This window comes from Podarcis tiliguerta (genome assembly GCF_965153285.1).
Source record: "Podarcis tiliguerta genome assembly, chromosome: 13".
Lineage (NCBI taxonomy): Eukaryota > Metazoa > Chordata > Lepidosauria > Squamata > Lacertidae > Podarcis > Podarcis tiliguerta.
The window spans coordinates 31,821,742-31,839,290 of record NC_139546.1 but is presented as its reverse complement, the minus strand read 5'-3'; the positions used below and the strand labels follow the sequence as shown (position 1 = coordinate 31,839,290).

At 39.3% G+C, this 17,549-nt stretch overlaps 1 protein-coding gene across 1 annotated transcript; it reads left to right on the top strand.

The window, feature by feature from the left end:
* Positions 1-9,631: 9,631 nt before the first annotated feature.
* On the top strand, positions 9,632-15,445 carry LOC310662585 (vomeronasal type-2 receptor 26-like; the record flags this gene model as incomplete). The annotated part of the gene is made up of 4 exons (XM_083409524.1): positions 9,632-10,468; positions 11,988-12,215; positions 13,997-14,123; positions 14,544-15,445. The coding sequence occupies 4 exons, from the start codon at positions 9,632-9,634 to the stop codon at positions 15,443-15,445; spliced, it is 2,094 nt and encodes a 697-aa protein (XP_083265650.1).
* Between the last annotated feature and the right edge of the window lie 2,104 nt (positions 15,446-17,549).

Genomic DNA, 17,549 nt, shown 5'->3' with positions numbered 1-17,549 from the left:
CACAATATTATGGAGGTGTAGTAGTTCATAAACTGTGACTAAATGTTTGCTGGTTTCCCCCCTGTGGTCTCCATTTCATTTTCATTCCAGAAATGGATTTGTATTATTTTCCTTCCTTGAAATGACATACAAATTAATTAATTTTTATGGTGGTTGGCTGCTTAGAAAAATCTTAGAAAAATTAAACTTCATTGGAAAATACTCTTTCCTATGAGGTTTCCCTGTTGAGGTGGAGGTAAAGTAATTGTGCACATTTGTGTGCCTGTGGAGGGGATATCTGTGGTATTTGGCATTCACTTTAAGATTAAGAATTGGCATTTTCTCCTTCCATTTAACACACTCCCACCCCAAAAAATAGCAACAGACTCATAAACATGCAAACATCATAAGGCATTTAGACAAATCTAGAATGTGGCCAAACTTGGAATACTCTATACTCGAATTTGCTTCCAGAAGAAGTAGTGATCGATGTTCTTCTAAATGTAGGTCCATTATTCCCTGAGAAGTGTCTCATTTAACAACAGTGCTGGGGACAAGGTTTCCTTTGACCAGAATGGACAGCTAGTAGCTGGATTTGATGTTATCAACTGGGTTAGTTCCTCAAACCAGTCTATAGTGAAAGTTGGGAAGATGGATCCTGACCAAGTATTTACCATCAACAAAGATGCCATAACATGGCACAGCTGGTTTAACCAGGTAAAAGGCATCCATCAGCAATTTGTTAGCTGCTCTTTGATATCTTTGTAAGTGCTAAATCACCATCATGTTGTCTAAAATTTATTTTAAACATGAGCAAAAGATATATATATGTATAGAAACATACAGCAACTGACCATCTGAAATAGAATTTTATTGATTTTGTATATGTGATGAGCCTTTTATAGTGTTCCAGGACTGGTACAATATTGTGGGATGAAGCCATAACATAATCAACTTCATGTAGTTTTCATATCAAAATGCTTTCTCTCTCTTATTTATGATTAGGCCCAGCCTCTTTCTGTATGTACTGAGAGCTGCCATCCTGGTACTAGCAAGAAAGTGAAGGAGGGGGAGCCATTTTGCTGCTATGATTGCATCCCATGTCCAGAAGGGAAGATTTCAGAACATGAGGGTAAGATTGGGTACAAAGATTGAATGAAATCCAGGAAAGCTTATTTTATTTTCTACTGTTTGGAATGGCTATGAACTAGACAAAAAATAAATACAATCTGTACATTTTTGTGGAATCATACATCCAGCGCCGCAACCCCAGAGTCGGCCATGACTGGACCTAATGGTCAGGGGTCCCTTTAGCTTTACCTTTACTTTACATCCCTCTTTATAGTCAAATAGCTTTCATCAGGTGTTCTGCCTGGATACTTGAAGGAAAACAAATGTATAGAGGTGGGGGCATGATTGTTGTCCCCTCAGAAATATCACCATATAAACCTCCTCCACTCTTGACCTTTGGGTAATCAACAGGAAGCTCTAAAAGTGGTTTCTGAATACATGCTTAAAAACCATGCTTAAAAACTGGAACCCTCATAAAGTAGCATTCATTTTCATGAGGGTACTTGAAACATAGGAGCCAACTCCAGGGCACTCTGGGTGCTCGGGCAACCACAATAATAAAATTGTGGGGCCAGACATCCACAAAGACAATGAGAAAAGTGGGAAGCAGCAGCAGTGCTTTCTTTGGGAGAGAAGCATTTCAGTTCCACCCTCCACAGGCAGCATCTTACCCTGCCTCTGAGTCCAAGCTCCTTCCTTTGGAAAAGGGTGCCTCGCTGTCTGCAGAGAGGAGGAGGAGGAAGAGTCGGAGCCCCTGACCACCAAAATGCAGATCCCAGATAGTTATCATGTGGTCATTTTTCTTATCCACACCCTGGGCTCAGAAGCAACAGGCTCCCTGTGCTTGGATACAATCGTGGTTTGAATGTGGCCTTTTCTTTTGACACATTTCACACATGCTCAGAGGTGCCTGTAACTTATGCTATTGACATTTTGGTGAGATTGATAGTATTAACTGAGAGTGTGGATATAAATAATAACAACATTATGAACTCCATTATGAACTTTGAAAGAGCTACTCTCAGAAAGTTGGGCACACAAACACACACATACACAGTATACATATGGCGTGTGTGTGTGTGTGTGTGTGTCACATATGATAGTTGGGAGATTTGTGACATTTATCCAAGACTGCTAGCAAATATTTTCTTTTTCAGATATGAATTATTGTTACCAATGCACCGATGAAAATTACCCAAATGAAAGCAGAGATTTATGCATTCCCAAGGAAGTAAGCTATTTGACTTTTCAGCAACCATTGGGGCTCACTTTAGCCTGTTTGTCTCTTTTATTTTGTTTGATTACAATTCTCATGCTAGGGACCTTTATGAAGCACCATGACACCCCTATTGTCAAAGCTAACAACCGGGACCTCACCTACACCCTCCTTTCCTCCCTGTTGATCTGCTTCCTTTGTGCTTTGCTATTCATTGGCCAACCTCAGAAGGTGACATGTCTCCTCCGGCAAACTGCTTTCGGCATTATCTTCACAGTGGCTGTTTCTTCTGTACTGGCAAAGACCATAATGGTGTTTCTGGCTTTCATGGCCACAAAACCAGGATCCAGGATGAGGAAGTGGGTGGGGAAAAAACAAGCATATTTCATTGTTGTTTCCTGCTCCCTTGTTCAAATGGGCAATTGTACTGTGTGGCTGGTGATATCGCCTCCATTTCCAGATGTTGATACACAGTCAGTGACTAAAGAAATTATACTAGAATGTAATGAGGGTTCTGCTATGATGTTTTATTTTGTTCTGAGTTACATGGGCCTGCTAGCTATTGTCAGTTTCACTGTGGCTTTCCTTGCCAGGAAGTTACCTGACAGTTTCAATGAAGCCAAGTTTATCACTTTTAGCATGTTGGTCTTTTGCAGTGTTTGGCTTTCTTTTGTTCCAACCTACTTGAGCACCAAAGGGAAACACATGGTAGCTGTGGAGATCTTTTCTATACTAGCTTCCAGCTTTGGGTTGCTGGGCTGCATCTTTTTTCCAAAATGGTACATTATTTTATTGAGGCCTGAGCTGAATAACAAAGAAATGCTAATTAGAAGAAAGTGCTGAAAAAATTATCAGTCCGTCTTTGATTCAGTTTGTGCATTCATGAAACATTGAATATTTTGTTGCTTTATGAAATTGGTGCAGCATTTTTTCTGGAGTTCCATAACCAACAAACCCACCTAAAAGCAACATTGTTTAGTCCACCTTTTACCAGCTTCTCTGCAAGGATATCATGGGAGAAGTTTGTCAAAAGCCTTACTGAAATCAAGATTCGCTACATCCAGATCATTTTGCAGATCAATCAAGATTGTAACCCTTTCACAAAGTCGGAAGGAAGGAAGGAAGGAAGGAAGGAAGGAAGGAAGGAAGGAAGGAGAAAAAGAAAGAATTGCCTGGCCTGACTTGTTCTTGTAAAATCTATGCTGGTTCTTAGTAATTACAGCATCCTTTCCTAATTGCTCAGAGACCAACTGTTTAATTATCTGTCCTAGGACCAGATATGTTCGAGAATAAATCTGCCAGTGTTGATTTCTCTCAGTTTCTTGGTTCTCCATTCTTAAATTCAGTTTTCTTTCTTCCCCCTTTTTTTAAATATAGTAGATTTTATATAAAAAGGGGAGCTGGATTTTATATTAACAACTGGATCCCCCTCCCCCCACAAACCCCCACAAATCCTTTCAGAGAGTGGAATTTTGCAGGACTGATCCCAAGGCTTCTCCAGGTCAAGCTTTTATGTTCAATAAGATTGCCATAGCACAGCACAGCTGATTTGGTCAAACTGTCAGCAGTTTGAGTCCTAAGGTCTGATCCTTGAGTTCAGATTGAGTCACTGTCCTGATGTCCAAAATTAAATTTTTTATATTTCTTTAAATTTTTTTTGCTATATATAAAAGCCTACAGTAAAATCACACATACATCCTGAAAATTTAAAATCGGTATTGAACCATGTGTAGTCACAATATGTGACATTAAGTATGCTGTCACAATGAACCCCATAATTCTGATAATAATGAGCAAGAATTTAAATGAGCTGGTTTTTTCACCAGTAGAAATGGATCTATCAGTTTGTAGAGCTATTTTTTTATTATGGGCCGCTACAAAATTTATTCTCTTCTTCATGGACTATTGATAATTGACTATTTGGAAGAATGTATTTAAATCTGATGATTCAATACTTTGAAACTATTTTGCTGGGCATCAGCTATATCGTCCTACCATTTATAACACTGACTTGCTTGTATATGATGGTATAGACATACATCATCGATTAGTGGCTTGCAAGTAGCTTCAAAAAAAGTGCAAAGGTCCAAATCTGAAAGAATCCATGTCCATTTTTCCCAAGGTTGCTATTGTTTCATATGTTGCTCAGGCCCAACCATCCTAGTTCTAGCAAGCAAATGAAGGTGGGGGATATAACCATGGCAGCATTTTGCTACTATTATTGTATCCCATGTCCAGAAGGATTTCAGACCAAAATGATGAGAAATTTAGCATAAAGAGTTATCATGTTTGATCATTGCATGTAGTCCAGTGACGGATATTGTGGCGTTTGCCTCCTAGGTGGGTCATAAGGAAAGGGTTAAATGAGTGAGATGTGATTGGTCAGTGGGAATGCAAGGGAGGAGTAAAAGTTAGAATGGGAGGTTTTGAAAGTCAGTTGAGGTTTGGGAGTTGAAGAAGGAAGAGGGAGGATTAGGTGTGGGTTGGTGGAGTTGTATTGTGAGAGAGTGAGAGGAATTGTCAGGTGGAGTCAGATAGATAGTTGGGAATAATCAGTTTGAAGTTGTTAGGAACTAAGAGTTAAGAAACTGACAAGAAAAATCAACTGAAACCATTAGCTTGTTCCTACATTTAAAAATAAACTTGATTATTTGTTAATGTTAACAATTGTCTGGACTCCATGTGTCTGGGTGAGAAGTGGGGTGGTGGCAGTGAAGAAAGCAATCACAGTGGTGGCACAGGGTCAATAGGCCATCAAACATCCAGGGGCCCTGTGTGATCGCCACAGATATCTACACCATAGTTTCTTTACTTTCTTGTTTCAAATGTGGTGAATGAATGAATGAACTTTATTAAGGTCACTGACCAGGATAAAAAAAAACCATATAAATAAAATAGCAGTTAGGATTTATTTTTTTTAACTGATGAATGTTGGAGCAAATAAGGACAAAGAAACAAGCATAGGATAAAACATCTGAATAAAATACAAGATTAAACACAGATAATGGATGGATAAAATCTGATAATTAAAACAGATAAGAACTAACAAATGTGGTGGAAAATAAATGGCTGGACTGATGTGGGGAGGGAAATCTCCCACATACCCCTTTGGTAAGACATACTGTGAATTGCGCAAATGATTTCAGAGTTGTGGCATCAATTCTCTGGAATGTTATTCTCTTAGAAATGAAGGAACCATGGCAATATGTTTTTGACGTTTGTTTAAAACCTTCATTTTTCTTCTAAGATTTCCCAAATTAGAACATTTCATCCCTGCAGTTTTTAATACTTCTTTGGTTTTATGTTTCAATACTGTTTTAGAATTAACTTTATACTTCAATTTCTGTACACCATTCTGGTATTTATTGAATGCACTGCAGTTTATAAGTTTGTTTGCTTATTCCTTCCTTCCTTTATATAATGATAGACCTGTCCAGACACTGCAACCTGATTGTCAAAGAAAAAGACAGACAGAGAAGCTGGCCTAAACTAGGGCCACTTTATTTCAGAATGAAACTCATTAAAAACTCCTGCAGAGGAAAAACAGTACTGGAGCAGGAGAACACCTGAACAGATGGGCGAGGTATAAATAATAAATTATTATTGCAGCCTCTAAGGTGGACCAAACCCCTGCCTGCAGGAATTGAAGGCTTTGCTCTCCAGCCTGCCTCCCATTCCCAGGCCACACCATGAAGGTGTGTAGGAAAGCCTATGCTGCTGCACTCCCCAAGACTTCATAACTTTATGCCTATGAAGCAATTTAGCCTCAAGGGCTATCAAGCTGTATCCTACCCCACAGTTCCAGACTAGGGAGCTATGCCCTAATTCCTTAGGCAAGGTTGGGTCGCCCATTGGCTATAGCTATCCAGTTAAGTTCATTCCCATCCCAAAGTCATCCCCCTTGGCTGATTTTAATTTAAGATCTAAATACCAGCGACCCAGTTCAATTCCAGCTCATGTGTCTGCCTATTGGGACACAATGTGTGGACACAATTTCCCCTTCAAATTGTGTTTCAGAAACTTTGAGAGCTAGTGTGGTGTAGTGGTTAAGAGCGGTAGTCTCGTAATCTGGGGAACCGGGTTCGCGTCTCCGCTCCTCCACATGCACCTGCTGGGTGACCTTGGGCCAGTCACACTTCTCTGACGTCTCTCAGCCCAACTCACCTCACAGAGTGTTTGTTGTGGGGGAGGAAGGGAAAGGAGAATGTTAGCCGCTTTGAGACTCCTTAAAGGGAGAGAAAGGCGGGATATCAAATCGAAACTCTTCTTCTTCTTCTTCTTCTTCTTCTTCTTCTTCTTCTTCTTCTTCTTCTTCTTCTTCTCTTAAATTTTATAAATTTTATGAATGGTATTACAATGGATCTCCATGATAGACTGGGGTGGAGAGAGAAAAAATATACCCGTTTGAGCAAGGGCCAAATGGGTGGCATGCTTCTGCTTTCAACTATGCATTTTGGGGGTATTTTTTCCCTAGGAAAAAGAGATGTCTATGTATACAGGGCAAGTTTTGAGGCAAAAATGTCCATGTGACTGTTTGGATGTGATACGCTTTTTTTAAAGCTGTCCAACTATCTTTGTTTAGGAATTCCACATGGAATCTTCAATTTTACTTGGTTATTACCTTCCCCTTTAATTATATTGAGGACTGTAATTAATTTTGCTGCTTGTCAAAAAATACATATGGCTGTAATTGCAGCTTCCACTATTATAATTAATAACACAGTACCTGAGAGCTACTATAAATATACCTCTTAGTTTAGTTTTCAGAGACAGGGCTAGGCGTAGGAGCTGGTGTGTATATGATCACTGATTCTTTGTAATTAGGTTTGTAGATTTCAGACCCGGTACAGGGCTATCATGGAGACATTCACGAAAGACATCTAAATTTGTACTTGTAGTCAGGATGCTGGCATTATTCGTCTGGCTGCTGGTTCTGCTTCCTCACATGACTTGCAAGGCTCACATGGCTAAATGCAGGCTCCAGTACCCACATCAACCACTTCACAAGTATCATCAGAAAGGAGACCTCATCATTGGTGGCATTGCTTCTCAGAGCTTCATCGTCTCCAATTCAATAGCATTCACTGAAGAGCCCCCTCAAGCACTGCCTGAGGAGTTTGTGTAAGGAGTTCAGTACTTTAATTTTTGTTTGCATGGATACAGTGGCAGACTTTGGACTGTCAAATTTCAGCAGCGCCCTGTTCATTCATTCATTCATTCATTCATTCATAAATAAATAAAATCATTAAGTGCTGCCCGTCTTTCGAAAGGTGCTACATAGGAATATTTCAAAGTAGCCAAATTTGGACAATTGTTTTAAGTTATAGGTCTCCAGAATCTATTTTCTAAATCTGAATTGCCTCCCTGAAATTTTATTGTCCTTTCATGTAAATGTACAGACAGCACATACACATCAGGGACACAAAATTTCCTGAAGCTGCCTAGCACAGTGTTGTTCTGCAGTGATTTGAAGATTCCATGGTTACGTATCATTTGACCTAAGTCTTTAACGGAAGAATCTCTATTTTATCATGGCCAATGTGGAAACGTCTTATAATTTATTTGTACCACAACAGTATACATGTCTACTCAAAGGTTAGTTTTCTTTAATTGAATAGAGTTATTCCCAGTCAACTGGAGGTAGGATTGTAGCCCTAAGCTTTTCTGCTGTCCCCTTTACCAGCGCCCAAATCATGCCAAGTAGTTACACCCTTCTCGGTTATCTTATAACTTTATTTTCACCTGGCTTTCATTCTGATACTGTTTGAAGCACAGGAAAATAATTGCTTGCTTAATTTTATTGGCCCTGTATCTGTTTGCTTTCTTTGATGTCATAATGTTGTTGAATACTATCACATTGAAAATGCCTTCTTGGAAACCGAGGGGTAAGTTATGAGTACAAGTAAGATATGATTAGAATGTACTTGAAAATAATATTAATTGCTGAGAGTGCATAGAATGACATTTTCTAATGAGTTTGAAGCACATCTAATGAGTTTAGTAAGTACATTACCAAAAAAGTAGTCACAATATCATGTTTTCACGATGTACACTGACTTCATTAGTTGTTGAATCTTTTAGCAGACATTTATTTTAGAATAAGTTCCCCTATATTGTATATGTATATGACAATACTTTTATTCAGGATAAAATCAGCTTCTGATACTGAATGTAACTCTAATTTCAGTGTAGTACCAAAAAATTACCAGCAAATCCTGGCTTTGACTTTTGCTGTAAAGGAGATAAATGAAAACTCACATATCCTACCAAATCTCACTTTGGGCTTCCAAATCTATGACAGTTATTTTAATGCAAAGAGGACCTGTCATGCCACAATGCTTCTGATGTCCACCCTGGAAAAATTTGTCCCTAACTACACATATGACACCCAGAAGATTTTAATAGCTGTCATTGGGGGACTGGATTCAGAAACCTCCATTCATGTGGCAAATGTCTTGGATATCTACAAGATTCCACAGGTGGGATATAAGTATGTGTGTATTAAGTTCTGTGAATGTGTGATTTAGGAAGAGAACATATTCTTTGTCCTTCTAGATTGGTCCTGGTGTTTTGTGACAATTATCTGGCATGAATTGTATTATTATTTTCTGCTCATTGTAAGTATAAAGTTTATCCACCCTTAAGAGCCACCATGCATGGTCAGTATAACGACCATTGTTAGGATTTACACAGTCGGAGCTGTAATTAATATGTTAACAATTGCAAAATGATATTTAAAAAACCCCTCTAATGGCTACCAGTACAAACTGTGTTTGTGTCCTTTTTGTGAACATGTATTTAACCTTAACGTAAGATAATGAGAAGTCCATGAGAATGAACACAGTTTCATTTCTCCTTTTTATCTCCTAGTGAAGGGTAACAGTTGGCATGCCAAAATTTGCTTCAGTTCTAAAACTGATATCAAAATGGCATTGAAAGGGATCTAGATAAGCTGTCACATCTAATGGAATTCAAATGCCATGCAATCTTACCTTGCAAAAAAAAAAAAAAAAAAAAAAAAACAGATCTAAAAGGTGTATGCAAGAAAACTCTATATTGGATTAAAATTAACCCTTTATCTTGTGTATCCTTGTGCCATGTATCCTTGTCAAATCTATAGGTCTGACATCTTAAGCAATGTAAGAGTTAATGAATAGGAATTATCAGCCAAACAATCTCAATTTCAGGTATCTCACACAGCAGATGCATGCAGGCAAACCATTATCTAATCAATCAAAGTTCTAAAGCTGTAGATTTATTTATTTTAAATAATGAATAAAATAAATAAACCTTAAAACTATAGAAATATTAATTCTCGTTTTGTTCCAAACCTCTCTTTAGCTTATTTATAGCCCTGCTCCGGTGATGAATGATAAAACCCCAGGTCTTCCTTTCCACCAGATGGTCCCTAAGGAAAATCTTCAGTATAAGGGAATTCTCTCTTTGCTTCTGCATTTCGGGTGGACATGGATCGGGGTTATTGTAATGGACAATAGCAATGGAGAAAGATTTGTGCAAACTGTGTTTCCAATGTTTTCCCAGAATGGTGTTTGCTTTGCCTTCATAGAAAGAATTCCCACATTAACCTTTGTCACGGATGTTAAAAATGTGTTGGAAGAGGGGGCAAAAATACATGATAAATTGCTGGGCAGTACAGCCAATGCATTGGTGGTTAATGGGGAATCTTATTCCTTCACATTTTTTAGATGGTTACCATATCTAACGGAACAAGAACTCATAACGACGACACTAAAAGGCAAAGTGTGGATAGCAACAGCCCAGCTGGTGGTTACTTCATTTGTTTTTCAAAGGACTTGGGATATGAAAATATTCCAAGGTGCATTAACCATAACAATTCATTCAAATAATCTAGAAAATTTTCACAGATTTCTTGAGAGCAGAAACCCTTCCAGTGCAGCCGGGGATGGTTTTATCACAGAATTTTGGCAGAATGCATTTGCCTGTGTTTTTCCAATGCGATTTCAGGAACAGGCCCAGGGCAATATTTGTACTGGTGAAGAAAAGCTGGAAAGCCTTCCAGGAACTTTCTTTGAAATGAGTATGACTGGCCACAGCTATAGCATCTACAATGCTGTTTATACCGTGGCCCATGCTTTGTGTAAAATATCTAAATCTAGAATGAGACACAGAGCAATGGTGGAGGGAGGTGGACTGAAGCTTCAGAAAGAACCATCATGGCAGGTAATGGACTTTATTTTGTTCTGTGACACAGCAGAAAATTTTGAGTGAAATAGCACACCATGGAGCCATGGCCTTGATGCTTGACATCCCAATGCAGGGTAGGGTCACAAATCATAGTGCAACCACACACTACCTGTAAGATCCCTGAATGTAATGTGGATTTTGTTCTGTTATTTAATCATGGAAAGACCATGGGGTGAATATTCATAGGTAAATGTTGAATGCACTCAACCAATTGGGTCAAGTGCTTGAAAAACATCAATATACCCATCCTCCAAATATTTTCTTTCATTGCTGTAACATTAAGAGGTCCCCCAGGGGCAGAGAAGAATCCCTGGTGGAAGGGGCAATGCCCAGGCTGATGGTGTCACGTCTACCTGTGGCCTCTGTCAAAGGGTGACCACCACTGATGGCCATGGGAGCTGATTCTTTATGAGCACCAGAAGCCACCCATGCAGCTATATTGTGGAGGAAGAGGAGGGAGCACCTGTGTCATCCTGGCAGTCATACTAGGCACTGGGAGTGCTGTAACAAAAGGCAAACAGGCAGGAGTAACTAGTGACATGTTGTTGTTTAGTCGTGTCCAACTCTTCGTGACCCCATGGACCAGAGCACGCCAGGCACTTCTTTCTTCCACTGCCTACTGCAGTTTGGTCAAACTCATGCTGGTAGCTTTGAGAACAGTATCCAACCATCTTGTCCTCTGTCGTCCCCTTCTCCTTGTGCCCTCCATCTTTCCCAACATCAGGGTCTTTTCCAGGGAGTCTTCTCTTCTCATGAGGTGGCCAAACTAATGACATAGCCAAACTGAAAGCAAGTTAGTTGTGAGTGCAGTATAATACTCACTTGCGATAGTTACAAGTGAAGTCTCCACTGGATGTGGAAGGGGGTATATGGACAGCTAAGTTCACTGCAGGCAGGTGATGGAACTACTGCAAACCCATCTAAGGGTCTTGAACCACTGTGGGGTATTGCAGGAACTGGTGCAGGTGTGGAAAGTAAAGAAACAGTTACTGGTGTCTCCATGGCCATAGCTGAGGGGATGGATACAGATGTCACAGCTAACCCTCAAGAACAGACACCCTAGCAAACAGTTCACAGTATAAATGAGATTTTGATGCTTTATGTGTGGACCTCTGCACACTGGGTTATACATTGTGCTTGGCCCCTTCATTAGAATGCGTGGAATTGGCTTTTTCCAGAGCCCCTACTTTGGCCAGTAACACTAAGATGGTGGTGGGATCTGGCTACAACCACTTGGGGGCTTTCTTGACCACAGAGACCCCCCTTTTGGCAGCTTATGGGTGATAGCCTGTAAAGAAACATAAATCAAATACAGAAGGCAAAGCGACAGTAAAATTGGCACACAGGACAAAGAACAGTCTGTCTGAGTATTGTTCATGCAGCAGGCCCAATTGAGAAGCCAGAGGAGAATACCAATGAGAATGCATGTGCTTATGGAAATGAACTCCTATGAGAGATAATTCTTGCAAAGAAATCCTTTCCCTCCCTAATCTAGCTCCATCATTTTCTCAGAAGTGTCTCATTTAACAACAGTGCTGGAGATGAGGTTTCTTTTGATCAGAAAGGAGAGTTAATAGCTGGATTTGATATTATCAATTGGATTTTTTTCCCAAACCAATCTTTTCAGAGAGTAAAAGTTGGGAGGATTGATCCTCAAGCTTCTCCAGGCCATGCCTTCACAATCAACGAGGATGCCATAACATGGCACAGCTGGTTTAACAAGGTAGGATTGAGCCATCTTTAAGCAATAACAGGCAACACATGGCTAATAATGTTCTAACACACACACACACACACACACACACACACAGCCTGTATTATTTCACAATTCTTAAACAGAGAATATATGATGGAGATACAAATAATAAAATAAATCAATATTGTATGAACAAAATTAGAGAAAGTAATCAATCAATATCACAGAGGCAAACAAGCCTTTCAGTAGCCCCAATCCTGTAATCATGTGATAATAGAAGCTCCAAGAGTAGCAATTCTTAAACAGAGAATATGTAATAGAATCACAGAAAATAAAAATCTATGACTGTTGCACGAACAAAATTAGACAATATAGTCCACCGGTATTGAAAGAGGCAAACAAGCCTTTCAACAGTCACAATCCTGTACCAGTGCGATAATGGATGATCCAAAAATGTAGTACAGTTTTTCCAGGCGACAAACTGTTTTGATAGTAATTATTCATCAGCTGGCGATGATGTAAAATAAAATCCATTATATTTGCATAGAATATAAATATAAGAATGACAATCCTGTAAACATAACCAATCATGAATACATACCATATGAATGGTCCTAACAGGTACCTCAAGTAGCATAAGATCAGCACTCACTAAGAAGTGTAGAAAGCTGATACTGAGGGCCGAGGCATTATATAGGCCATCCCGAGAGTACAATTCAGAAAATTTAAAGATACAGAATCCAACATTTAATGCAGTGAATGATAGCAGTAGCCATATAATCAGAACAATTAAATAAAACAATTGAAGTCTAATTTCGTGTTCAAACCCCCAGGATACAGGGATTTGAATAAGAAAATTAATTTAGTTTCTTGTTGATGTAGCAATCTAACATGATCTCTCCTCATTCCAAGTTGTCTCTGAATTACCCAGAGAACCATGTAAAGAAGGTCTGTGTCTCTCTGCTGGTGTTTCACAAAAAAGCTCTACCTGTGGTGCATCCATAACCCAATTTCTAATGCAGGAACGATGCTCTCCTATTTGAACACCACTCAGTCATGTGGTTGATCCAATATAGAGTAGATTGCACAGGCATCTTATTAGATATACAACATCTTTAGTCTGGCAGGTGCTGAAATGACGGGTAGTAAATCTAAAATTAGAATGAGCATCATAAATCTCTTTTGTCTGTAAAACCAAAGGACAGGAGACACATCCACCAGGACTGAGATATCAGCAGTTTGAGATCCTTGATGTAAAGAGTAATTTGCTTTCTTTTCCTTTTTTAAAAAATATATTTGCTATATAAAAATAAACTAATTGGTCAATGCACATATAAACATAAAGTATGGATCAGGTGTAAGCATTCTCTTTAAAACACACAAATACAACCCCAGGTATAGGATGAAGTCATGAATTAGTGGGTCTTGTGTAGTCTCATTAACATCTGCTCCGCAAAGGTCAGAATCTGAAGGAACCCATGCCCTTTATTTATTTATTTATTTATTTAATTTAATTTCTATACCGCTTTATATTTCTAAGAAAAATCTCAAAGCGGTTTACAGCATATTAAATCAATAAAACAAAAATAAAACAATCTGAAGAAAATCAAATATAGAGTATGCAGTCAAAGCAACATTACAGAAAACTAAAATATTATATTAAAGATTTCAAAATAAACATTACAAAAGCGGTTAACTACAGAATACATAGTAGGGTTGGTGAGTCTGGGCCCTGCCCCCTAGGCCAGGGAGCGGCCTTCACCCCTCACCTTATTCTCAAGGTTGCTATTCCTTCATATGTTGATTAGGTTCAACCCCTATCTTTGTGTACTGAGAGCTGCCATCCTGGTTCTAGCAAGCAAGTGAAGGAAGGGGAGCCATTTTGCTGCTACGATTGCATCCCATGTCCAGAAGGGAAGATTGCAGACCAAAATGGTGAGAAATTTAGCATGCAGTTATCAAACAGTTTGCATGTGGTCCAGTAATGGATATCTACACCACAGTTTCTTATCTTTCATGTTTCAAATATGGTGGAATATTTATAAAAGAATGGGCTAGATGGAAATAATATGACCAATATATGTTTGGGTTACCATTTCTCCCCGGTTTTACACCACATTTCAACCAATACTATCCTTTCCAGTTGTTTATCCCCCCCCCCTTAAATATTTCATCTGCTTCCAGCTCTGAGGTTTTTAAAATTTGTTATTTAAAACACATTTGTTATAAGGTGCCCTGATATTTTGTAAATGTAATGAAAATAATAAACATATAATAAACTTGCAACTGTCCAAGCTGTGGACTTGGGGTAAGACTTATTGCATATATTAGAATATCACATCTTCTCTCTTTCAGACATGGGTGACTGCTATGAATGCACAGATGAAAATTATCCAAACAAGAGAAAGAATTTATGTATTCCTAAGGATGTAAGCTTCTTGTCTTTTGAAGAACCTATGGGGATTTTTTCAGCTGGTTTTGCTCTTTCCTTTTCTTCAATTTCAGCTCTGGTGCTTGCATTGTTTGTGAAGTACCACAACACTCCTATCATCAAAGCCAACAACCAGGATCTCAGCTACACTCTCCTCATCTCCCTCCTACTCTGCTTCCTTTGTGCATTGCTATTCATTGGTCATCCACAAAAGGTAACATGTCTCCTCCGACAAAGTGCTTTTGGCATAATCTTCACAGTGGCTGTTTCTTGTGTGCTAGCAAAAACCATCACCGTGGTACTGGCTTTCATTGCTACAAAACCAGGATCCAGAATAAGAAAATGGGTGGGAAGAAGACTAGCCAACTCCATTGTTATTTGCTGCTCCTTTATTCAAGCAACCATTTGTATTATGTGGTTGGCATTTTCTCCCCCATTCCCGGATGTTGATAAGCACTCAACTTATGGAGAAATTGTTCTAGAATGCAACGAGGGTTCTGCAACTATGTTTTACTGTGTCTTGGGCTACATGGGTTTTCTGGCTATGGCCAGTTTCACTGTGGCTTTCCTTGCCAGGAAGTTGCCCGACAGTTTCAATGAAGCCAAGTTCATCACTTTCAGCATGATGGTATTCTGCAGTGTTTGGTTCTCCTTTGTTCCAACCTACTTGAGTACAAAGGGAAAATATATGGTAACTGTGGAGATCTTCTGTATCTTAGCGTCCAGTGCCGGCTTGCTTGGGTGCATTTTTTCTCCCAAATGTTACATCATTTTGTTGAGACCAGAGTTGAATAACAGAGAGCAGGTAATGCTAAGAAAATGTTGAAGTGTATGTGCACAGTATATCTGTATCCTTGCTATTTTCTGCTATCCAGAGCTGTATGTGTGTTCGACAGTTTTTATGATTTCCTCTCCCATTAGTTGTCTTATATAAATCTTCACCAACAATGTAGACCATAGATCATAGACAATTAATTTGAAACACTGTTAAATAAAAAACATCATGTTTGCATACTCAAGCTCTTCCCTTCAAATTGTGTTTCAGCAACTCTTCTTAAAATTCCAAAACATTTTAAAAAGAATCAGATGGGTTTATAGTCTTTGCTGATGCTGAGACATATGCAACTAGTAAATTCCTTATAGACCATAGCCATAGAACTGATTATCTTAGGGTACTCTCAGCTATAGAATAGCAAACTCTACCATTAGTGGAATCTATTCTAAGAGAAACAATTATTTTTTGCCTTTTCAACCATTGGTCTTGAACGTTCTGAGCTATACCTTAACTAATGCTGGTTTCACATCCCAGGAGTGAGGCATTTCAGGAGTCTTTATATTAAATAAGAAATCTTGATAGCTTTAGCAATGTCACTCCTGCTCTTTTGAAGAGGGGATTTGCCACCCAAATTATCTATCTTGGAAGAAGACATTAGTTGGTGTGTCCCATGGGGAGGAGATATTTGCGAGCACGTGGGAAGCAGTGCCCAATAGGCGGGGAGAGATCAGGCTGCTGTTTAAGCTAGCTTCCCCCCCCCTCCTCCCTCTTTTGCTGCACCCACCCTCACTTGCTCTACAGCAGGGATGTCCAACAGGTCGATCGTGATCTACTGGTAGATCACCACTAGCTTTTGGTAGATCATGGTCGATCTCTGACTCCCTTTCCTTAGCGCCATCAAAACTGACTCCTGCCCCGCCCTATATTGTTTGATCTCTGGAAGGGAAGATGGAGCTTTCTCTGTGCTTCTGTTTTCATCCATAGTGATCTTTTTGTGAGTGACTTTATCCCCCCCCCCAAAAAAAGCTGACCCCCCAAAAAACAGGGGTAGATCACTGACAGCTTTTGATTCTGAAAGTAGATTGCAGTCTCTTGAGAGTTGGCCACCCCTGCTCTACAGTATGGAATTATTTTTCTTTTCTTTTTTTGCATGGCAGAGTTTGATGACAGGTGAGGAATTCTGAGCAGGGGCTTAGTAGGAACATTTGGTGAGCTCCTGATTGGTCATTGAGACTCCTCATTTTTGGCTACTCCACATCATATGGTGCTTTGGTTTTCTGATCATATGTATACTTATTTGATCTTGTCATTCAGTGTGGGTAGGTAAGGGAATTTAATAATTGGCAGAAACCCTAAAGCATGATTGGGTTAAGAGCACTCTTGAGTTATCTTCCACAGCCTGTAGTATCCTTGGACTGCCCTTTGGTGAACACTGGGCAATAGGACGTGAGAGCACATGTTGTGTTCACAAGCCCAAGGCTCGCTTAGCTTTGAGGGAGATTTTTCTCTCAATCCCTCTATAATGTGGCTGTTCACATGCCCAGTGAAGTAGAAGGATGCTTTGAGAGTACACACTTAACACTGTAGATTATTGTCGCTTTGTACATGAATATACAATGCATCCAGTTCATGCACATACAGAGCAACTAGATTTGGACATCTGCTTTACTGATCAATAAGACAGCATGCTCACCATCTCATGCTAACACTCTGAGCATGAGGGCCATCATTATTAAATGATGGATAAATTTGTATATTGAACCAAATTGGGGAGGATGTCAGTGATATTACTATTTACTACTGAGGAGGGGGGTGTTGCAATGCTTAACTGTCAAGCAAGGGTTCAAAGCATTCATATAGTCAGACTCAAATTCAAAAGCAGGCCTATCTTATTATCAGATGTTAATTCAAGTAATTTTGGTATCCTTTACTCTTGAGCGGGTCATTCAAACCCCAAGCGTCTTTCAACACCCTGTCAAGTATAAAAATGAAAGCTTTTGTTCTGATGTCGTAAAAATCCCCCCTCCTCCCTGAAATTCCCCAGAATGACTCTAACTTTAATTTTGGTGATTAACGTATCCTGTAGTTAATGACCTATAATTATTTTTGTTGTCTTTCAAAAACCCTTGGGGAGCTGTAGTTTCCACTAGTAACA